The sequence below is a fragment of the Acinonyx jubatus genome, chromosome B4 (genome assembly GCF_027475565.1).
Source record: "Acinonyx jubatus isolate Ajub_Pintada_27869175 chromosome B4, VMU_Ajub_asm_v1.0, whole genome shotgun sequence".
NCBI lineage: Eukaryota > Metazoa > Chordata > Mammalia > Carnivora > Felidae > Acinonyx > Acinonyx jubatus.
The window spans coordinates 81365576-81389356 of NC_069387.1; the positions used below are offsets into that span (position 1 = coordinate 81365576).

The window sequence follows — 23781 nt, forward strand, 5'->3', positions numbered from 1 at the left end:
AACAGTTGCCTTATCTTTGGCCGTGTCTGAAGAAGGGATGAGAATAGTCAGGGTCATCATATAGGATGGAACCGAGGAGCTCAATAGGAGACTATAGAGACGTAGAAATGAGGCAGGGAAAGAATAGGTGCTAGATGAGTTATGACAAAAAGGAGGCTGAGAAGAACAGGTGGCTGGAGCCCTGCTGGATGCTGCAAGCTGGGAGTTAAACCTTTCTAGGAAGGGTGTTTCCCATGCATAGAAGGACTTCCTGTTTTCTTCCTAGTTATCTCTCTCTGGGTTGTAGGGGAAGTGAATATTCTTGGATCCTAAACCCTGGTGGGCAGGAAGAAAAGGCATGGAGTGTAGGACTGGAATCCTTGTTCTCTTGGAGGGGCTTCTTCTTCCAAGGAGGAAGCAAACCCAAACCGTCTGTTGCCAACTGCAGTGCAGACTCTGAGCTCTAGGTCTCAACCTGCTCAGACCCACAGCCAGCTCCACCTTGGGGCCTTGGTAGGGATAGCAACCTGTATGCCCTCTGGCCAGTCTCCTGCATCCCTTCCCTTGCCTAAGTTTGGGAAAGAATCCAAATATGTAGTCCTGAAGGGCTAGGATCATCATATTCATCCCCACCCCCATTTTGATGTGTTCTTTTCCCAGCCTCCAAGGCATTACTTGGCTTTTTCTGTCTAATCCATTGGATGACAGAAGCCCCACCAAAAAAGTCAGTGAGAGCCTGCCCAGGAACAAAACAAATATATCAGTCATCATATGTTCTTTAGGGATGAGAGGGGAAGTGAAAAACAAAACACTTGTTTGGTATTGGTCTCAAATTCAGTCCCTGCCAGCTGTTTTCAGGTAAATCCTATACTTCTTATTCTATTAGTGATTTCTGTTCTGTATCTTTAATATTTTCACCCTCCTAGGGTGGGATGTAGAGATGTCTTTCTAGTGGAACACTTCTAATATGATCCTGACCTGGGATACTCCACTGCTGAGTTTGGGGGACTCCACATGACTGCTGCAAAAGTATAATTTTCAAAAAGTTGAAAAACATGATTCTCATACAAATATAGGTAAACACATGCCCAAGATTTATTTCATTCATTAATAAGGGAACCAGCGGGATGGTAAAATGGATTCAAAGACATTTGAGGGACTGAGTATTTATAGATACTGAAGAAATAATGTTGGAATAAGATTCCTAGGTTATAGGGGTGCCTGGGTGGCTCAGTTGGTTAAGCATTCAACTCTTTATCTCAGTTCAGGTCTTGATCTCAGGGTTGTGAGTTCAAGCCCTGCATTGGGCTCATGGTATGAAGCCTACTTAAAAAAAAAAAAAAAAAAAAAGATTGGGGGCACCTGCATGGCTCAGTCAGTTAAGTGCCGGACTTTGGCTCAGGTCATGATCTCATGGTTCGTGGGTTTGAGCCCCTTGTCGGGCTCTGTGCTGACAGCTCAGAGCCTGGAGCCTGCTTCGGATTCTGTGTCTCTGTCTCTGCCCCTTCTCGGTTTACACATACACACACACTCTCTCTCTCTCTCTCTCTCTCTCTCTCTCTCTCTCTCTCAAAAATAAATAAATGTTAAAAAAAAAAAAGATGGCTGGGTTATATACAAAACTGGTTCATATCCTATAGGACAATATAAAACAGGAATTTTGGGGATCTCTTTTCTACTGGACAGAAATTATTTGCATTTACTGGACAAAATCTATAAGTTAATATGTATCTTCACAAGGCCTGGATCCTAAGCAGTAGTAAACAGTAAGTCAAAAAAAGAAACATCCCCCTAGATAATTAAATATATTTCAAGTAGGCCTTTTAGACAGTGTTTCAGAATGACATTGAAAGGATACACGATCCTTACTTTACCTTACCGTCAAGTTTTGGGTAATTTCTTAACACTGCTGTTGCACCTGGTTTTGTACCCACTCACCTCCCTAACATGCTCAAATCTTGACAGTGAGAAATAGAAGGCTTAGAATAAAGTAAAGCAGGACAGAGAACCATTTGCACTAAAGTTGAAGTTTCTTGACTGTAGTAATGATGATAATAGTAGTTAAGAACTTTCAAGCATTTACCATATGGTAGACATTAGTGCTTTATATCCATGAACTCATTTCGTATTCCCAACAATCCTATCTCTGCTTTACAGATGATGGGACTGAGGCCCATAGGGGTTAAATGACTTGTCCGAAATGACATACAGCTATAGAGTGTCAGAACTAGGGTTTGAAACGAGCAGTTTTATACCAGCCAACTGGATCCGACAACACATTAAAAGAATTGTTTACCACAATCCAGTGGGATTTGTCCCTGGGATGCAGGGCTGGTTCAATATCTGCAAATCAATCAGTGTGACACATCACATTAATAATAGAATAAGAACCACATGATCCTCTCAGTAGATGCAGAGAAAGCTTTTGACAAAATACAGCATCTTGATAAAAACCCTCAAGAAAGTAGGGATAGAAGGATCATACCTCAAGATCATAAAAGCCATATATACAAAAGATCTACCACCAGTATCATCCTCGATGGGGAAAAACTGAGAGCTTCCCCCCTAAGGTCAGGAACACGACAGGGATATTCCCTCTCACCACTGTTGTTCAACATAGTGTTAGAAGTCCTAGCTTCAGAAGTCAGACAACACAGAGAAAAAGAAGGCATCCAAATTGGCAAGGCAGAAGCAAACTTTCATTCTTCGCAGACGACATGATAGTCTATGTGGAAAACCCAAAAGATTCCACAAAAAACTGCCAGAACTGATCCATGAATTCAGCAAAGTTGCAGGTATAAAATCAATGTACAGAAATCTGTTACATTTTTTTTTAAGTTTTTTTTTAACATTTATTTATTTTTGAGACAGAGACAGGGCATGAATGGGGGAGGGTCAGAGAGAGAGGGAGACACAGAATCCGAAACAGGCTCCAGGCTCTGAGCTGTCAGCACAGAGCCTGGCTCAGGGCTCGAACTCACAGACCATGAGATCATGACCTGAGCCGAAGTCGGACGCTTAACCGACTGAGCCACCCAGGCGCCCCTACATTTCTATATACCAATAATGAAGCAGCAGAAAGAGAAATCAAGGAAGCGATCCCATTTACTATTGCACCAAAACCCGTAAAATACCTAGGAATAAATCTAACCAAAGAGGTGAAAAATCTATACACTGAAAACTATAGAAAATTTATGAAAGAAATTGAAGAAGATACAAGGAAATGGAAAAACATTCCATGCTCATGGATTGGAAGAACAAATATTGTTAAAATGTTGATACTACCCAAAGCAATCTACATATTCATTGCAACCTCTGTCAAAATAACACCAGCATTCTTCACAGAGCTAGAGCAAACAATCCTAAAATTTGTATGGAACCAGAAAAGACCCTGAATAGCCAAAGCAATCCTGAAAAAGAAAACCAAAGCTGGAGGCATCACAATTCTAGACATCAAGATGTATTACAAAGCTGTAATCATCCAGATAGTATGGTACTGGCACAAAAACACTTAGATCAATGGAACAGCATAGAGAACCCAGAGATGGACCCACAAATGTATACCCAACTAATCGTTGACAAAGCAGGAAAGAATATCCAATGGAATAAAGACAGTCTCTTCAGCAAATGGTGTTGGGAAAACCGGACAACAACATGCAGAAGACTGCACCTGGACCACTTTCTTACGCTATATACAAAAATAAACTCAAAATGGATGAAAGACCTAAATGTAAAACTGGAAGCCATCAGAATCCTAGAGGATGAAACAGGCAACAACCTCTTTGATCTTGGCCATAGCAACTTCTTACTTTACATGTCTCCAGAAGCAAGGGAAACAAAAGCAAAAATGAGCTATTGGGACCTCATCATAATAAAAAGCTTCTGCACAGTGAAGGAAACAGTCAACCAAACTAAAAGGCAACCGATGGACTAAGAGAGGATATTTGCAAATGACATATCAGATAAAGGGTTAGTATCCAAAATCTGTAAAGAACTTCTCAAACTCAACACCCAAAAAACAAATAATCCAGTGAAGAAATGGGCAAAAGACATGAATAGACACTATTCCAAAGAAGGCTACTGGAATTATTCCCCTGTTCCAGATGGCTAACAGACACATAAAAAAATGCTCAACATCACTCTTTATCAGGGAAATACAAATCAAAACCATAATGAGATACCATCTCACACCTGTCAGAATGGCTAAAATGAACAACTCAGACAACCACCAATGTTGGCAAGGATGTGGAGAAAAAGGAACTGTTTTGCACTGCTGGTAGGAATGCAAACTGATGCAGCCACTTTGGAAAGTAGTATGGAGGTTCCTCAAAAAATTAAAAATAGAATTACCCTACAACCCAAAGGATATTTATCCAAAGGATACTGGTGTGCTGTTTCGAAGGGGCACATGCACCCCAATGTTTATAGCAGTGCTGTCAACGATAGCCGAATTATGGAAAGAGACTAAATGTCCATCAACTGATGTATGGATAAAGATGTAGTGTGTGTGTGTGTGTGTATACACACACACACACACACATATATATATATATATACACACACACATATACATATACGTATATATATATATATATATATATATACGTACATGTGTGTGTGTATATATGTACATATATATGTTACATATATATGTATATATACATATATATATGTGATGGAGTAATACTCGGCAATCAAAAAGAATGAAATCTTGCCATTTGCAACAATGTGGATGGAACTAGAGTGTATTATGCTAATGGAAATTAGAGAAAGACAGATATCATATGACTTCACTCCTGTGTGGAATTTGAGGTATAGGACAGATGAACATAAGGGAAGGGAAGCAAAAATAATAAAACAGGGAGGGGGACAACACATAAGAGACTCTTAAATATAGAGAACAAACTGTTGCTGGAGGGGTTTTGGGTGGGGGATGGTCTAATTGGGCAAGGGGCATTAAGGAATGAGCACTGGGTGTTATATGTAGGTGATGAATCACTGGATTCTCCTCCTGAAATCATTATTGCACTATATGCTAACTAACTTGGATGTAAATTAAAAAATAAATTATATAGAAGAAAATTATATATAGAAGTTATATAGAAGAAAAAAATATAAAGTTATATAGAAAAAATTATATAGAAGAAAAAAATTATATAAAAAGAAAAAGTTTGGCTCAGGTTAACCTTCAATCAGAGGTGGGTAATGGGATGCAGAGAAGAGAAATGTCTATAGGTTTTTCATAGGAATGGTGTTTGTCCAGAAGAAGGTAATTGATTATTAAGGATTATAGTTAGTCCCCAAGGAATTCCAGCCAGAGCTCTGCCCCTACACACACTATGTGGATATCACCAGGCTTCTTTTCCCAAGAAGAAAATAGTCTCTTCCCACCTAGTATCTAAGTCTTAATTGGGGAAGAAGAGAGAAACATGTTGGTATTGTAGGGACTGCAGTTATGTTATTTCTTGTAGGCATCTTTGGAGAATAGGTTTATATGATGAGCTTGACATTTTAAATTTATTTCTTCTTGTTTTTATTAAGGTTTGAGTAGGAACAGTTTAGAAGAAAGGGCATGGATTCATCCAGATGTCTTGATCTCTGTCCTGTTCTAAATCCCTGCCCCCACATTATCACTTTGCATTTTCTTTTCCCTTAGATATGGCAAGATTGTCTCCACTAAGGCCATACTGGACAAGAGTACAAACAAATGCAAAGGTGAGAGAACAGCTATCTTTGGTGATGGAGAGCACCTATGAGTGAGGCCATCCCTGTCTCTTATCTTTACTGCTCAAAGCTCTTAGTACTCAGTGCTGGGGAGGCATCTCTAAGGTTTTCAGGCTTAAAAGACTAATAGATATTTAGATTGTTTGGTGACCAGATAGCTAGAGCTGAAAATGCTATTTTGGGGACCCAAGGCTAGAAGCGTGCACAGAGTCCCTCAGCCTGTTTTGGACTTCTTGTTTCCCCAGATTGGATGGTGGATATGGGAGGTAAGATTGTTTCTATTTAGTAAAGCATTGTAAATGCCTTGCAGTAGTGGTAGTGGTGCAAAGACTTGGTGGGTATTATTTTGTAAGGATGAATTTGTTGAGGTTTCGAGCAGCGCTGGGTGTGGATGGAGGAATAGAAGGAGGTGAAGGACTATCTATTGGGTGGGGTGGGGCTTCTCACAGGTGGCTGGCTGTCTGCAACGGAGAGGCTATATTCCCTACATGCCTGGCATTCCTGGGATGTGGCTAGAAAACAGGAAAGAGTTCGTTAGGGGTGGGGGCTGTGGATTATTAGAAGAGCCTAGTTTCTGAAACCTCCTATTTCTTAAGGGGGAGGGAAAAAGGCAAGAACATCACAAGGACCCCATCGCCCTTGGCATTTATAGCTGTAAAATAGACTAAATCTCATGGGGTTTGAAGAGCACATGGATAACCACTTGAAACCTCTTAATTTCTTTCTCCCTCCTACTCTGTTACATGGATCATAACTCTTCCTCTGTCTTCTGACAAGCCTGGGCCTGCTGCATCCCTTACACCCCCACCTCCCAGTGATGCTATTTCCCTGTTCCAGGCTATGGCTTTGTGGACTTTGACAGTCCTTCAGCAGCACAGAAAGCTGTCACAGCACTGAAAGCCAGTGGTGTGCAGGCACAGATGGCAAAGGTAAGGGTTCTACCCCATGTCTACTCCTCCTAGCACCAGAGGTCCAGTTGTAAGGCTTCCAGAGGGTGTAAGACCATGAATTTGATGGGCAAGGGCCATGTGCAGTAGTTTTTGACTATATCTGACCAAAGAAAGGCTGGGCCAGCGTCCCATTGAGCATCCCTTGGCTGCCAGAGGAAGGTGTTCTTCAAAATCTGTGGTAGGTAGCTCTGTCGACTCTTCCTCTCATCAAGTATTATAAGCAGGTAAGAGGGTCAAGAAGCTTCCCTTCCTCCTGCTGTTTCTCCATTTACACCCTGGCCCCACTTCCCTACCAGACAGCTTGTGGTAGTTTAGCAACATTCTATGAAGAAGCCAGTTGTGCAACTCAGAAGTTAAGAAGTGCTCTTCACTTCCCAACACTGTTCCCTTTGCTTGTGCTGGGGGTGGGGTATCTGTAGGGGAATTGTTAGGGGTTGGGGAGAGGGAAGCCACAGCAAGGAAGGAAGCTGACCCTCTTTGTCATGTCTCTGGGGAGCTTTTGTTTTAATCCAGACTACTAGAAAACCTGAGGCTTTTCTCTCCCTTCTGTTTTGAGGCGGGATTGCCCCCTTGCCTTTCTGAAGTCATTGTGAATACTCTGTAGAGCTGATGAGGTGGGCCTGACAGTCACTCTTTTCTGTAAGGTTAAAGAAAAACAAAGCCCTGAGGGGAAAGGCAGAAGAGGGATTGAAGTTGCTGGTGACCAGACCCTACTCTCTAGGGTAGTGACTGCTTAAGTTCTTAAAAATACAGCTGTGGGAAGTTATTGCCATTTTGCACATTCTGCCCCCTGGTGGGGGCTCTTCCACCTCTTTCCTCTTTTCTGAGAAAAGCCCTCTGACAATGGCGTTTAGGAGACTTCAGAGTTCCTAGAGATTAGAGCTCTGAGGGCTGCATGGTGACCCCGAGAGCTAAACATCTGCCCCTTAGCACAGCCCCCAGCACATTGCCTTTCCTTTCCCCTTCTCCCTCTTCCTGCTCTCCCTCAGTCGAGAGTGAACAGGCATTCCTACTCAGAGGATTGAACAGGAATTCCTACTCAGAGGATTCTGCTGTGGCCGGAAGAGGAGGGAGGAGGATTGCTTAAAACAGGCCAGCCGGGAAGCAGTGCTGGCCAAGGGAATCCAATGCTGGGGAGGGAGGAGTAGCTGCTCTGCCTAGTTCTTAAAGAGACAGCCAAAACATCACCGATGACTTCTATTATGGGTGTGTAAAGTAGTGGAAATATTGAATCTGCTTTTTTTTTTTTTCCCTCGACTCAACATACAATTCATGGTAGTGAGACTAGGTGTTATGAATAGTTAAGATACTCTTTGTTTATGTGGGCCCCTTCCTACTGTCTCTTTTCTAAGATGTCGTATTGTGATGAGGGCTTAGGATGGGAGAGGGATAAGAGATGTGAGCTTCATTTTCTCACTTTTTTCCCCATAGCAACAGGAGCAGGACCCCACAAATTTATACATATCAAACCTTCCATTATCAATGGATGAACAGGAACTGGAGGGGATGCTGAAGCCCTTTGGCCAGGTTATCTCTACTCGAATCCTTCGAGATACCAGTGGGACCAGCAGAGGGGTTGGCTTTGCAAGGTGAGGGATATCAAGAATGGGAAATGATGAAGTTAATAAAGAATGTCACTTAGAAGATCACCAAAAAAATCTGTACTCCCTCCCCCAAGGGACAAATTATTGGCCTAAAGTACTTGACAGTGAATCAGAAATTCATTTAATTAGAGGTCACAATACTCAAAAACCCATTTGCTCCCAAATCTTTATCCTTTCTCTACTATTTCTTGCTACTGTAGCATTTGTTCCTTTGATCCAGACCCAAGCAGAATACAATAATTCTATATCTTCTTACAGTTTACTGAATAGTTTCTCATTCTATTATCTCATTTAATCTTTACAACAACCCCACGAAATATAGTAAAACCTTGGTTTGCGAGCATAATTCATTCCGGAAATATGCTTGTAATCCAAAGCTCTTGAATATCAATGTGAATTTCTGCATAAGAAATAATGGAAACTCAGATGATTCGTTCTACAACTCAAAAATATTCATATGAAAATTATTACTAAAAATGATTACTATAATAAAAAATATAAAGAAAAATAAATTAACCTGCACTTACCTTCGAAAACCTTCATGGCTGGTGTGAGGGAGACAAGAGAGAGTTGGGTTATTGTGTAGGGCGACTTTCACTAACAGAATCACTGCTATCTGTTGGCTCAGTGGAATCTTTTTCTACATGGTGGCCATAGTATATGGTCACACGGATGTTGACTCCAGTGCAATATTAATAAACTCTTATCATATACTGTATTTAATGTAACTGGCAATAAGGCAGCAGAGGGAAAGGTCTGTATACCTGCAGGCAGCCTGACCTAGAACGAAGCAAAGCATTCCTAAGTTTACTCTTGTGTGGATTGTCCATACAAAAGCAAAGGACTGTCCATAGGTGCTTTGAAGTGACAAAAAATGCACTAGTGCCTGTTGTGGGCATCTTCCAAGGTTCTGAAAAATCACTGATTTCTGCCAAACACCGCGGCCTAAGACTGAGCATTCAAGCATAGAGATGATCACCCACAGTCCTGCAGAAAGAGAGAGAGAGAAGAACCATTGGCTCAGTTGTGATCATGTGACATTTGGCATCACATACAACTTGTATTGTAAGACATTGCTCATTTATCAAGTTAAAATTTATTAGAAATGTTTGTTCATCTTGCAGAACATTCACAGAACAAGTTACTTGCAATCCAAGGTTTTACTGTAAATATTCTCTGTTTTAAGGAAACCGGGACACCTGGGTGGCTCAGTCAGTTGAGCTTCTAACTCTTGTTGACTCAGGTTATGATCCCAGGATCATGGGATTGAACTCCGTGTTGCACTCTGCACTGGGTGTGGAGCCTGCTTGGGATTCTGTCTTTCCCTCTGTCCTTCATGTGCTTCTGTCCACTCATGTGCTTACTCTCTCTCTCAAAAAAATAAAAATAAAAGGATACTCTAAAAAAAAGCCATTTTATAGATAAGGAAACCAGAGTCCCCAATATAAAGTGATTTGTGCAAGGTCCCACAGTGAGTGGTAATCCTTCTGGCTTTAAAATCAGTGGGATGAAGATTTGGTCTACCTTTTCAGTTCTGTTGAGAGATCCTAGACCAACTCTGCCACTAATTGCCCCTGTGATATCAGACCTTTATGTGACTTGGTTTACTCTGTGAAGTGGAGATTGATATAGATGAGTGGTTTTCTTAAGGTATACCCTACAGCTGCGGAGTTCTCCAGGTTGCCTACCTCTTCTGGGCTTAAGTGTCATTTGTAGGGCTTCATAATCTCCTAGCCCACTTAAGAAATGGTGCTGCCTTTATCTTAAGATTTTGTTTAAACGGAGATTCTGTCACTTTTTCTAAAAGTTTGAAAACTATTGGAATAAGTGATCTGAAGTTCCCATTTTGTGTTAAAATATCTTGTCTGGTCCAGGAACACTCCCTTACTCTGGAGTATTTCAGATCTTGGAAACTCAATCTTGGTAGCACCACCTGCTGGCAATCCCAAGTATAACTAAAAGAGAGTTCCTAGGCTTGAAGTCATCAGACTTTTTTTTTTTTTCTTTTTTTGCTCCCATACTCTTAAAGCAGAGGTTCTCAACCTTTTTCAGTTCATGGCACCTTATGTTGTCTCAGTACTTTGTTTTTTGCTCTAGACCAAAAGAAATACTTGAAGGGGCACCCAGCTGGTTCAGTCAGTAGAGCATGCGACTCTTGATTCTGGGGTTGTATGTTCGAGCCCCACATTGGGGTAGAGTTTATTTAAAAACAAAACAAAAAACAAAAAAACTGAGCAAAAGAAATGCGTAACAGTTCAGTTTATTGAGTAATTTAATGGTCTAAACAACTCAAAAAGTTTTTATGTTAAAAATTTTGTAGCTATTTTGGAGTGCCTGGGTGGCTCAGTCGGTTTTTGCTTGATTTTGGCTCAGGTCATGATCCTGGGATTGTGGGATTCTCTCCCCCACTTGTGCACTCTCTGTAAAATAAAAAAAAAAAAAAATTAATTAAAAAAATTGTAGCTATTTCAAAAATGCATTAAAAGAGAAAATATTTTTATTTCAATCTTTATACTTACTATACTTACAAATGGGATGTGCATCTGTTGAACACTGCACAACTTCTCAAGCCTTGGAATCAGATTAGACACTTACACCCTTATTTCCTGTTACACACTGGTTTTCTTATGGTATTTGCTTTTGTCGTAGCCACCATTGAAAAACTAGCTTTGTAATAATACATTATCAAAGGATTGTAGGGTGATCTAATGTTGAAATAGTGACCTGTTTAGAGTTAGTAGTCCATCCAGTATCCAACAGATATTGCTGTATTTTCTTCAGAAAGTTCAAAAATTCCCTGTGTGTGCCTCTGTGAGCTCACTGCAGAGGCACAGGGTACCTCCGAGCCCAGTTTGGAAACTGTGGCTTTGAAGACTTGAAAAACTGAAATCTTTTGCATCTTTCTATGTTACTATCTACATATTTTCTTCATACATTTAGATCTTGCAAAGTATAATTTCCAGCAAATTACAAGTATTGACATTTTAAATAAAACTGTCATGTCATTTATAAATGTATGCAAATATATCTAAATGTCATAGCAATGTGATATACAAAATCATCCTTTTAAAAATATATAGGACATTTTTTTTTTAAGAGTTATAACTTTTTTTTTAAAGTTTATTGATTTTTTTTTTAGAGAGAGGCGTGCAAATGGGGTAGGGACAGAGAGATTGAGAGAGAATCCCAAGTAGGCCCCACACTGCCAGGGCAGAGCCCGATGTGGGTCTTGAACTTATGAGATCATGATCTAAGCTCAAGTCAAGAGCCAAACGCTTAACTGACTGAGCCACCCAGGCGCCCCAATAGTCATAACTCTTAGATCATTCTTATTATGATGTTCTTTCTCTTTTAAAAAAAATTTTTTTTTAGTGTTTTTTATTTATTTTTGAGAGAGAGCACAAGCAGGGGAGGGGCAAAGAGAGAAGGAGACACAGAATCTGAAGCAGGCTCCAGGCTCTGAGCTGTCAGCACAGAGCCCAAAACAGGGCTCGAATTCATGAACTGGGAGATCATGACCTGAGCCTAAGTCAGATGCTTAACTGACTGAGCCACCCAGGCGCCCCTTCTTTTTTTTTTTTTTTTTAATAGACTGATGTGTTTAGGGACTATTTAAATTTTATTTATTTATTTTGACGGGGGACGGGGCAGAGAGAGAGGGGGAGAATCCCAAGCAGGCTCCATGCTGTCAGCATAGAGCCAGATGCGGGGCTCAACTCCACAAACTATGAGGTCATGACCTAAGCCGAGATCAACACACACTTAACCAACTGAGCCACCTAGGCGCCGCCCCCCCCCTTTTCTTGATCTTGTATTTCCATTCCATTTCCTTACAAAATTGTATTCCAGTATAAAATATTTTTATAGTTGAAAGTCTTTTTATGGATCATTCTGTCGTACTTCTCTGTAACTGTTTTTTTGTTTTCATGCTGAGAAACCTGTTCACACAAATAAGTAAATGGGAATAGAAAGAGTTTTGTTAAAATAGGAATTCTTTGAATTCTTATTTATATGCCAATAACCAATGTGATTGATTTGTCAAAATTGATTTTTTAATGTGTCCGTTAACAACCTACTGAGTTATCCAGCTTGTTGGAAAGAAGAATTAGAAACATCTGACTTACAAAATGATTTAAAAGTCAGGCATCATTGCCTCTTGTGGAGTTTGGGGATGGGTGCAAAATCTGTGGAAAGGGGTGGCTGTGAGAGGGCACTTGACCTTTGGTGGCCACAGGCTCTCCCCAGGCAGACCAGTTTTAGGAAAGAGCTTATGAGGAAGTGGAGGGTCTGAAAACAGTTCTCTTAAAATACCCCATGCCTGCGTAGCCTTCTGGAAGATTAAGGAGTAGAAGTAACCCAACTAAAGACTGCTGCTGTGGAATACCTAGGTTGTGGTTTTTCCCTAAAAGGTTCCATTTGAGACCGTTTTAAAATGACCACCTTCTTAGGAATGGTTCATATTTTTAGTGGTTATTGGCATAGAAAATGCAATGAGATTTACTTTAAATATGGAAGGAGGGGAAGATACTGTACCTTGTGTCATATAGACCCTTAGAATTTTTAGAACACACTTAAAAGACATGATCTCATTTGATCTGCAATAGGGTAGGGTGGATATTATCCCTAAAGCAGAAATGAGGAATAGGTCCAGTGGGTTTTTGTGCAGGTCCTAACTCACAGAACTTTGGGTAGTAAACTGGTGCTGGAATCTAGATTTTCTAGTTTCTTACTTGTCGTCTTTCCCCAATAAGACACTTTAACTCAGTAGTTCCCAACATTGTTTCTGTCACTATAGACCATGAACTCTGTCTTCCCTTTCCTCTTACAGTTTTATAAAATCTTAATATTATTAGGAGCTAATTAGACTACAAAAGCAAAAAATAAATATTAGCAAGTTCTTAGCTTGTACAGTTTTATTGGAGTGAAGTTAGGCATTTTGTAATAAAAACTAATGGTGACATGGGGTACCTGGCTGGCTCAGTGGGTAGAGCATGTGATTCTTGATCTCAGGGTCATGAGTTCAAGCCCCACACTAGGCATAGAGCTTATTTAAAAAAAAAAAAAAAAAGCAGGGGAGCCTGGGTGGTTCAGTTGGTTAAGTGTTCTACTCTTGATTTTGGATAAGGTCATGATCTCACAGTTTGTGAGATTGAGCCCCACGTTGGGCTCTGTCTGACAACGTGGAGCCTGCTTGGAATGCCCTCTCTCCCTCTCTCTTTGTCCCTCCTTCAGTTGTATTGTATATACTCTCTCTCTCTCAAATAAATATTAAAAAAATTTTTAAATAAAAAAATCTGGGTGTCTGGGTGGGTCATTTGGTTAGGTGTCCAGACATCGGCTCAGGTCATGATCTCATGGTTTATGAGTTTGAGCCTCACATTGGGCCCGCTACCGTCAGCACAGAGACCGCTTGGGATCCTCTGTCTGCCCCCCTCTCTGTGCTCCTCCCCTGCTCACACTTGTTCTCTGTCTCTCAAAAATACACATTAAAAAAAAAAAAGGTTATTCCTAAGAAATAAATAAGTAATAAAATAAAATAAATAATGGTGACAGCCACTATTTATTCTATTCTTGTTTGTGAACCAGACTAATAGTGGGCCTATCCATCAGTAACTTCTTTGGGATATTCATAACATGAGGATCTTCATTTTTCCTTTTAGGAGCCCTATACGAGCCAGTTGAGGGAGCTTTTAGACGCTGGGGTTGCCACAGGGTGCCTGGGTGGCTCAGTTGGTTAAGCACCTGACTTCGGCTCAGGTCACAATCTCACAGCTCTTGAGTTTGAGCCCTGCGTCAGGCTCTGTGCAGAGCCTAGAGCCTGCTTTGAATTCTGTGTCTCCCTGTCTGTCTGCCTCTTCCCTGCTTGTGCTCTCTCTTTCTTTCTCTCAAAAAATAAACATTTAAAAAAAAGATGCGGTTGCCTCTTCAAGATACCTTGAATTTGTGTGGAGAAAACTGTGTTTCTAGAGTCATAATTTTTGGAGCATTTGTGGGGCTGGGAACTTAGAGCTTTCTCTTTGAATGTAGGGGGAGCACAGATCCTGGAGAAGCTAGAGCCTAACCCCTCTTGTGCTCCTTAGGATGGAGTCCACAGAGAAGTGTGAAGCCATCATCACCCACTTTAATGGAAAATATATTAAGACACCTGCTGGAGTACCAGGTGAGGCATCTGGGAATCAGGCTGAGAGAGCCACAGATTGTTACTTCCAGGGAAGATTCTGGAGGCATTTTGCATGAGTGTGAATGGACTAAGTGAGGTAGGACTCAGCTGCCTGTTTGCTTGCTTTCTTGGCAGCCCCTTCTGATCCCTTGCTTTGCAAATTTGCTGATGGTGGTCCAAAGAAACGACAGAACCAAGGAAAATATGTGCAAAATGGACGGGCCTGGCCAAGGAATGGAGATGTGGTAAGAGGACCTCTGAGGAGACAGGAGTACTAAGGTTATTAAAGTGGAATGGAAATTACCATGGCCTGATTTCTGTGAGTTTAGTGGCAAGCTTGAGAGCTATAGCATGTAACTGAGAGATGGCTGGCTGCTTAACATGATCTTCAGTGTGGGTCTTGAGCGGGATTTTGCAGCCTGCACTACCAGAAAAACTCCAGAACAGCAGTAATGGGACCAACCCAGACTTTGCTCTAATCTGTTGCATCAAACACATCCTAGTCTTGACATTCTGGGCTTCCTCCTGTTACCACCCAAGGGCTCACAATATGATTGATCACTGTGTTCTTCCTTTATAGGGTGGTATGGCTTTGACCTATGATCCCACCACAGCTCTTCAGAATGGGTAAGGGTGTTTGCTATCATTGGGCTACCTGAAAATGACAACATCCTGTCCTGCTACTGGGATGTTTCATCTTGATTTTTAAACAGCAGTTAGTGGGAAGTGGCTGTGTCTGTTAGTGGGGCCCTTGTGGTTTCCTGTGACTCCTTACTGATGAGGTTCCTTCTTCCAGGTTTTACCCAGCTCCTTATAACATCACCCCCAGCAGGATGCTTGCTCAGTCTGCACTCTCCCCGTATCTTCCATCTCCTGTGTCTTCATATCAGGTGTGTTCATGCCCAAAAAAGGGTGTGGTGGTTTTCCGTTATCACTGTGCTTTAGGTAAAGGAATATAAGGCTGGAAACTACTTATTTTTTGGTGTTTCCTTTATGTATATTGCTCACAAATCATTTTAGTTGAAAGCATAACATGTGATCACATTACATATATATAGACTGTTATGGTAGCATCCTCTTACTCTCTGTTTACCACCCCATAAGTAAACCCATATTAATTTCCTTTCCATATATTTCAAAAAATTCCATATTTTTCTTCATGTGATATACACATATGTATATAGTTTTGGAAGTCATCGTTTAATGTGTATACAGTTTTGGAAGTCATCGTTTATTTTACAGAAATATGGCCATATTAAATATATTTTTATACTTCTCTCCTCTCACTTAACAGTATCTTAAACCAGTGATTCTCAAAAGTGTGGTCCCTAGACCAGTAGAATCACCTGAGAATTTTAAAAAACATAAATTCCTGGGTTCCACCCCATATCTGCTGAATTAGAAACTCTGGGGATGAGTCCCAGCAATCTGTCACCATACAAAGTTATTATAGTATTATCGACTGTATTCCCTATGCTGTACTTTTCATATCTGTGACTCACTTCATACCTGGTAGTCTGTAGCTCATAATCCCTTCCACCTATTTCGTCCATCTTCACCCCACCCCTCCACCCCCCTGGAAAGCTAAATTTTTAACAAGCTCTACATGTGATTCTAATGTAGTTAATGTTGAGGTTCTTTATTTTAATTATTTCTTTTTTTAAATAGTTGCATTATATTTCATGCTGCAGATATACCAGAATTCTTCAACTCTATCTTGGTGAAGGGTATTCACTTGGATTTCAGAGTTTTTCTGGTACAAATAACACTCCAATCCATGTATTATTCAACCTAGCAGGCACATTCCTTGGACTCTAGCTCCCAGAAATAAAACCACTCATAAGTAAAGACCCCTATGGCTACATCCTTAAGTTTGAGTACTTTTATTTCTGGGGACTAGAGTCCAAGGAGCATGATTGCTAGGTTGAATAATATGTGGACTTTCAGGGTTCTTTTTGTTTTTAATATGTATTTTTAAAGTTTATTTATTTTGAGAGAGAGGAAGAGAGCGCATGTGAGCAGAAGAGGGACAGAGAGAGGGAGAGACAGAGAATCCCAAGCAGGCTCTGCACTGTCAGCACAGGAGCCGAACACAGTTGGGGGGGTGGGGGGAGATACAGTCTTAGGAAAAGTGGGATCATGCATGCCTTGAACTGCAACCAAAGGTCTGGTGCTTGACGGACTGAGCCACCCAGGCGCCCTTGGACTTTCAGTTTTATAGATGTTGCCAGATTGCTTTCCATAAAGGCTTTCCAAATTGCTTTCCATAATGTTTCAGTTCACATTATGGGAGTGAACTGAAACAATGTATGGGAGTGCCCATTTCCCTCCAGCCCTAAGTGACATTGCTCTTTTTAAGTTTTTCCTGTTTTGATAGGTGTGAAGTGCATTGTTGCTTTAATTTTTTTTTTATGTTTATTTTTGAGACAGAAATGGAGCATGAGTGGGGGAGGGGCAGAGAGAGAGGGAGACACAGAATCTGAACAGGCTCCAGGCACAGAGCCTGACATGGGGTTCGAACCCACCAACTGTTAGATCGTGACCTGAGCTGAAGTCAGAAGGGATGCTTAACCAACTGAGCCACCCAGGCACCCCTGCATTGTTATTTAATTTGCACTTCCCTGACTATAGCTGAGTTTAAGCGTTTTTTGTTGGGTTTTTTTTGCATTTATCATATTTTGATTTGCTCTTCTCTGATTGCTCTTCATATGCTTGGCCCATTTTTTTGTTTGGTTATTCCTTTCCCACCAACTTATAAAAAAGTTATTTGTATATTATTTAAGTATTAATCTTCTGGTTATCTTTCTTACAAATATTTTTTTCCAAATTTATTTTTTGTCCATTGACTTTGTGTTGTGGTCCTCAGTCTTGAACTGTAAATCTGAATCACTTGGAGAGCTTATCAAACTTAAATTATTGGGCACCACACAAAGAATTTCCAATTCAATACATCTAGGGTAGGAGGCAAGAATTTTTTTTTAATTATTATTTTTTTAAATGTTTATATTTGGGAGAAAGAGAGCATGAGTGGGGAAAGGGCAAAGAGAGAGGGAGACACAGAATCCAAAGCAGACTCCAGGCTCCGAGCTGTCAGCACAGAGCTCAACGCGGGGCTCAAACTCATGAACCATTATGACCTAAGCTGAAGTTGGACACTTAACCAACTGAGCCACCCAGGTGCCCCCTCCAAGATTTATTTTGATTGTTTTACATTTAAATATGTAATCATCAGGAAGTTATTTTTTTAATATATATATTTTAAAGTTTATTTTGTGAGAGAGAGTGTGAACAGGGGAAGGGCAGAGAGAGAGGGAGAGAGAGAATCCCAAGAAGGCTCTGTGCTGACAGTGCAGGGCTTGAATTCATAAATTGTGAGATCATGACCTGAGCCGAAATCAAGAGAGTTGGACGCTTAACCAACTGAGCCACCCAGGCGCCCCCAGGAATTTATTTTTGTATATGGTAGCAGATAGGGATTTTTTTTTAATGTTTATTTTTGAGAGAGAGTGCGTATATGCCCACGTGAGCTGGGGAGGGGCAGAGAGCAAAGGAGAGAGAGAATCCTAAGCAGGCTCTGAGTTGTCAGTGCAGTGCAGAGCTCAGACTCATGGGGCTTGATCTCATGAACCATGAGATCATGACCTGAGCCAAAATCAGGAGTTGTTGCTTAATTGACTGAGCCACCCAGGTACCCCTAAAGATTTTATAAGTAATCTCTGCATTCAACACAGGGGCTCAACCTCACAACCCTGAGATCAAGAGTCACACAGTCCACTGACTGGGCCAGCCACGTACCCCACCAGATAGGGATTTTATGGAATTCTTTCAGAATGTTAACGAGTTGTCCTAGCACCAGATTATTATATCATCATATTTGAATTAATGTATTATTAACATGGTGAATTAAATTAAAAATTAATGGTGGGGCCCCTGGGTGGCTCAGTCAGTTAAGCATCTGACTGCAGCTCAGGTCATGATCTCACAGTTTGCAAGCCCTGCATCAGACTTTGTGCTGACAGCTCGGAGCCTGGAGCCTGCTTCAGATTCTGTGTCTCCCTCTCTCTCTCCCTCCCCCACTTGCACTCTGTCTCTCTCTAAAAAATAAAACATTAAAAAAATTTTTTTATTAAAAATGGTGAATTAAATTGTCACCTTTGTCATATAATAAATATTGGGGTTTGTTTCTGTATCCTTTATCCTCTTTCAGTGCTCATTGTGTCTGTTCTTACTCCAGTGATGCGTTGACTTGATCACAGTGGCTTTCATAATATGGTCCAATATAAGACAAACCTGTTCCAAATTTTTCAGTCTTTTTGCTATTTTTGGCATTTACTCTTCTGTATAAAGTTTATGATTGATCATTTTATCTAATTTTTGGAAAACTGATAATTTTTTTAAAATTTTTTTTTAACGTTTATTTATTTTTGAGACAGAGAGAGACAGAGCATGAACAGGGGAGGGGCAGAGAGAGAGGGAGACACAGAATATGAAACAGGCTCCAGGCTCTGAGCTGTCAGCACAGAGCCCGACGCGGGGCTCGAACTCACGGACCGTGAGATCATGACCTGAGCCGAAGTCGGACGCTTAACCGACCAAGCCACCCAGGCGCCCCGGAAAACTGATAATTTTAATTAGAATTACATTAAATTGATTAGTTTAAGAGAACTGACTTTTTTTTTGAGAATTGTCTTTTTAAAAAGTATTCCCTCCACCCAAGATTTGGTATTTCTTTTCATGTTTTTAAATCTCTTTTTATGTCCGTCAACAAGGTTTTCGTGTTGTTTACATAGGTCTTATACTTTTCTTGTTGAATATATTCCTAAGTGTTCCATAGTTTTTATAAGCATTTCTAGATACTTCTGGATACACTAAAGAAAAGCTATTGGTTTATGTTCATCTATCTTGTATGCAGCTACCATGCTAAATACTACTACTAGCATTTTTTTTTTTTTACTGAGTCTTTTAAGTTTTCTAGGTATACAGTTATATCATCAGTGCAAAATCATAGCTTTCTCTTTCTTTCCAATTTTATGCCATTGTGTTCTTATCTAATTGTAACCTGTTTGACCCTACTGTAAACTACTATTTTCATAAATGCAGGGGTTTTAATATTTCTTTGTTTAGGTTAATGTTAACAGCTAGGTTTTGGTAATAGCTTTCAATATATGTATGTAGTTTCTAGTCTCTCACTTTTTGGTGTTTTTTTTGTTTGTTTTTAATAAATTGCTGCTGGATTTTATCAAATGCCTTTTCAGCATCTCATACTATGGCTTTCTCCTTCAATTTTGACTTTTGTTTATAGAGTATCTGATGTTGAACAATCCTTATATTTATGGGGTAAACCTACTTGTTTATTGTGATGCATTTCTAGTTTCTCATTGCTAATTTTTTTCCATTTTAAAATTGAGATATACTTCATATGCCATAAAGTTCACCCACTTAAATCAAAACCACACTCAGATATCACCTTACGCCAGTCAGAGTGGCTAAAATGAACAAATCAGGAGACTATAGATGCTGGCGAGGATGTGGAGAAACGGGAACCCTCTTGCACTCTTGGTGGGAATGCAAACTGGTGCAGCCATTCTGGAAAACAGTGTGGAGGTTTCTCAAAAAATTAAAAATAGACCTACCCTATGACCCAGCAATAGCACTGCTAGGAATTTACCCAAGGAATACAGGAGTGCTGATGCATAGGGGCACTTGTACCCCAATGTTTAGAGCAGCACTCTCAACAATAGCCAAATTATGGAAAGAGCCTAAATGTCCATCAACTGACGAATGGATAAAGAAATTGTGGTTTATATACACAATGAAATACTGCGTGGCAATGAGAAAGAATGAAATGTGGCCTTTTGTAGCAGCGTGGATGGAACTGGAGAGTGTTAAGTGAAATAAGTCATACAGAGAAAGACAGATACCATATGTTTTCACTCTTATGTGGATCCTGAGAAACTTAACAGAAGTCTATGGGGGAGGGGAAGAAAAAAAAAAGAGGTTAGAGAGGGAGAGAGCCAAAGCATAAGAGACTCTTAAAAACTGAGAACAAACTGAGGGTTGATGGGGGGTGGGAGGGAGAGGAGGGTGGGTGATGGGTATTGAGGAGGGCACCTTTTGGGATGAGCACTGGGTGTTGTATGGAAACCAATTTGACAATAAATTTCATATTTAAGAAAATTTTAAAAAATAAAAATAAATTCACCCACTTAAAGTAGACAAGTCTGTAATTTCTAGCATATTTTGCAAAGTTATGCAAGTATCACCACTGTCTAATTCCAGAATATTTTTATCACCTCAGAAAGAGACTCTGTACCCATTAGTAGTCACTGCCCATTCTCCCTCACCCCCACCCCCTGGCAACCACTAATATACTTTCTATGGGTATAGATTTGTCGACTCTGGATACTTCATATAATTGGAAGCATACAGGGCTCTTGGGTGGCTGGGTCGGTTGAGCCTCCGACTTTGGCTTGGATCATGATCTCACAGTTCATGGGTCCGAGCCGCATGCCGGGTTCTGTGTTGACAGCTCAGAGCCTGGAGCCTGCTTCGGATTCTGTGTCTCCCTCTCTGCCCCTCTCCACTCGTGCTCTGTCTCTTTCTCTCAAAAATAAAACATTAAAAATTTTTTAAAAAATAAATGGAAGCATACAGTATATGTCTTTTGTGTCAAGCTTCTTTCACTTAGCATGCTCTCAAGGTTTAACGTGTTGTAGCATATAGTGGTACTTGGTTCTTTTTTATGACTGAATCAGTCACATTCCTTTGTGGGACTATACCACATTTTGCTATTCACTTATCAGTTGATGTCTCTTTGAGTTGTTTCTGCCTTTTGGGTATTGTGAATAATACTGCTTTGAACGTTTGTGTACAATTATTGTGTCAACACATGTTTTAGTTTCTCTTGGGTATATACCTCCAAGTGAACTTGCTGGGTTACATAGGAACTCTGTGTTTAATTTTTTGAGCAGTTGCCAAACTGTTTTCCAAAGCTGCTGTACCATTTTACATTCCTGCCCGCAGTATATGACACTTGTTATCCTCTCCCTTTAATTACAGCCATCCTAGTGCGTATGAAGTTGTATCTCATCGTGGTTTTGATTTGCATTTCCCTAGTGACGAATGATGTTGAACCTGTTTCATGTGCTTATTGGCCATTTGTGAATCTTCTTAGAGAAGTATCTATTCCTATCCTTTGCCCATTTTTAAATTGGGTTATTTGTTGACATGTAAGAGTTGCTAATATATTTTATAAAGAGTTTATTCTTAATGTTTCTATGTTGTGAGGGGGCATTCCAACTTTTTTGGGGTTTTGCTGAAACCAAACTATCAGATCACTGGGAGAAACAGTGGTTTCTAGGCAGTTAATGTGTTTGTCTGTTTATTTTGTTTGCATTAGAGAGTAACTCAGACATCTCCTGTACAAGTACCTAACCCATCTTGGATGCACCACCAGTCATACCTCATGCAGCCTTCAGTGAGTGTTCAGAAGTGGGCAGAAGCCAAAGAGGCAATTTGATGTAAAGAAAAACAATGGGAAAAACAATGTAAAGAAAAACAATGTGGGTGTGAGTTCTGGCTTAGAACAAACTCAGAGTTTGTTATTCCAAGACAAGGACTCCTCCCCGCCAATGAGCAGGGCTCCTGTTTCTGTTGTACAGCTGGGTTACTACTCACGTGTTGTTTCCCAGGAATTTTAAATGTCTGCCTTCAGTGGTCCTGATAGATGTGAATCATTAACCCTGTCCTTTGGTGCTGCCTCTAGGGTTCAGTTCTGACACCAGGGATGGATCACCCCATTTCTCTCCAGCCTGCCTCCATGATGGGACCTATTACCCAGCAGTTGGGCCACCTCTCCCTCAGCAGTACAGGCACGGTAAAGCAGGATGTTTCTGATTTTCAACTCATACTGAGCAAGGGATCCCTGTGTCATACTCTTCAGCATAAATACTTGTGAATGAGGGCGGCGGTTACTTCGGCATCAGTGAAGGCACACTCAGATGAGGAGAGAAACAGAATACGGCCGTTCTGTTCCCCAGTTCACTCCTTTTAACTGATTCCTACTTGGAAAACTGAACAAATAGTGCTTCTGTCTACATAGCAGTTTATCCAAGAGCTCACACACATGTCCTTAGAAATCCTTACGAAAATCATAGAAAGAAGAATGCATGAAGCTCTTGAAGTTTCTCGTAGGTCAGCTGCATTCTGGCTTGCACAGGAGAGCTTCAAGGCTGTGTGATGAGCAAAAGCAGAAGGCAGGAAAGATCAGGAAAGGAAGGCATGGAGGTGGACGTCTCTCTAAGCCAGTGCACTTTAGAACCACCTGAAGTGCTCTTGAAAAAGACAATTAGATTAGACTCTCTGGGGATGGAACATAGGCATCAGTGGTTTTTAAAGCTTCCCAGGGACTTTAAATGTAGCCAAAGAGCCCATCTCTGAGCCTGTTGCTGGTTTTCACTCTAGTACATGCCGACGGCTGCTGCTATGCAAGGAGCGTACATCTCCCAGTACACGCCTGTGCCGCCGTCCAGTGTCTCAGCTGAGGTAAGAGCTTTCTCGTCTCTTTGGATTGAGGATAGGACAACAAACAGGCAGACTTTCACCTGATCAAGATCTTCCTCTAACAGTGATGCTGGTTCTGTGTTCCCAGTCAGCTGGTAGGTATGTGAGTGAATGTAGGGAATAAGGACTTCGTCTGTGTCCTTGAATGAGGCCCTTCCTCACGTTGGACAGAAAGTGGTTAATGCTGCTCGTACTGAGTAGTGTCTTGGGAAGAAGACAGAGTGCTCTAATCGTTGAGGAGGTGATGCTGTGTGTGCATGTGTGCGTGTGCTCTCACGGGTGTGCAGAAGAGGGTGGGTCTGGATGGGTTCTAGTTAGGCTACTTTAGTGGGAAGTCACCAAAGGAATGTGTAAGGTGACCCTCCTACCTTGGCTGTGGTGCAGGAGAGTGGCGGCCAGCAAAATCAGGTGACGGTGGATGCTCCCTCAGATCATGGGGTCTACTCTTTCCAGTTCAACAAGTAACAGCGGTAAGAACCATAGGTTCTCATGTCTGTCATCCTCCTCCCTCCCCTGTCTGGCTTCTGCCTCCTTTAGGATCCCCCTCCCCGTCTGTGGTGAGTACAGGCCTACCTCTTTTTTGTGTGTTTTACTTTATTGAGCTTTGCAGATATTAAACCTTTTTTTTTTTTTTTTTACAAATTGAAGTTTTATGGCAACCTTGCTTTGAGCAAGTCTGTCAGCACCATTTTTCCAACAGCATTTACTCACTTCGTGTCTCTGTGTCACATTTTGGTAATTCCAAAATATTTCAAATTTTTTATACATTTGTTATGGTGATCTGTGATCAGTAATTATGACT

The 23781-nt window shown here is 40.9% G+C and overlaps 1 protein-coding gene across 3 annotated transcripts in view; it reads left to right on the forward strand.

Annotated features, from left to right (window-relative positions):
• RBMS2 (RNA binding motif single stranded interacting protein 2) overlaps positions 1-23781 on the forward strand; it is a 71433-nt gene that overhangs the window by 42258 nt on the left and 5394 nt on the right. For all 3 annotated transcript variants that reach the window (XM_027071469.2, XM_027071468.2, XM_027071470.2), the window contains 11 exons: positions 5636-5694; positions 6541-6632; positions 8085-8242; positions 14338-14417; positions 14553-14662; positions 14998-15044; positions 15214-15307; positions 21817-21894; positions 22183-22293; positions 22881-22961; positions 23364-23449. In XM_027071469.2, the coding sequence (XP_026927270.1) occupies positions 5636-5694; positions 6541-6632; positions 8085-8242; positions 14338-14417; positions 14553-14662; positions 14998-15044; positions 15214-15307; positions 21817-21894; positions 22183-22293; positions 22881-22961; positions 23364-23444 (991 nt within the window). In that variant the 3' untranslated portion in view covers positions 23445-23449. The remainder of the gene's footprint in view (positions 1-5635; positions 5695-6540; positions 6633-8084; positions 8243-14337; positions 14418-14552; positions 14663-14997; positions 15045-15213; positions 15308-21816; positions 21895-22182; positions 22294-22880; positions 22962-23363; positions 23450-23781) is intronic.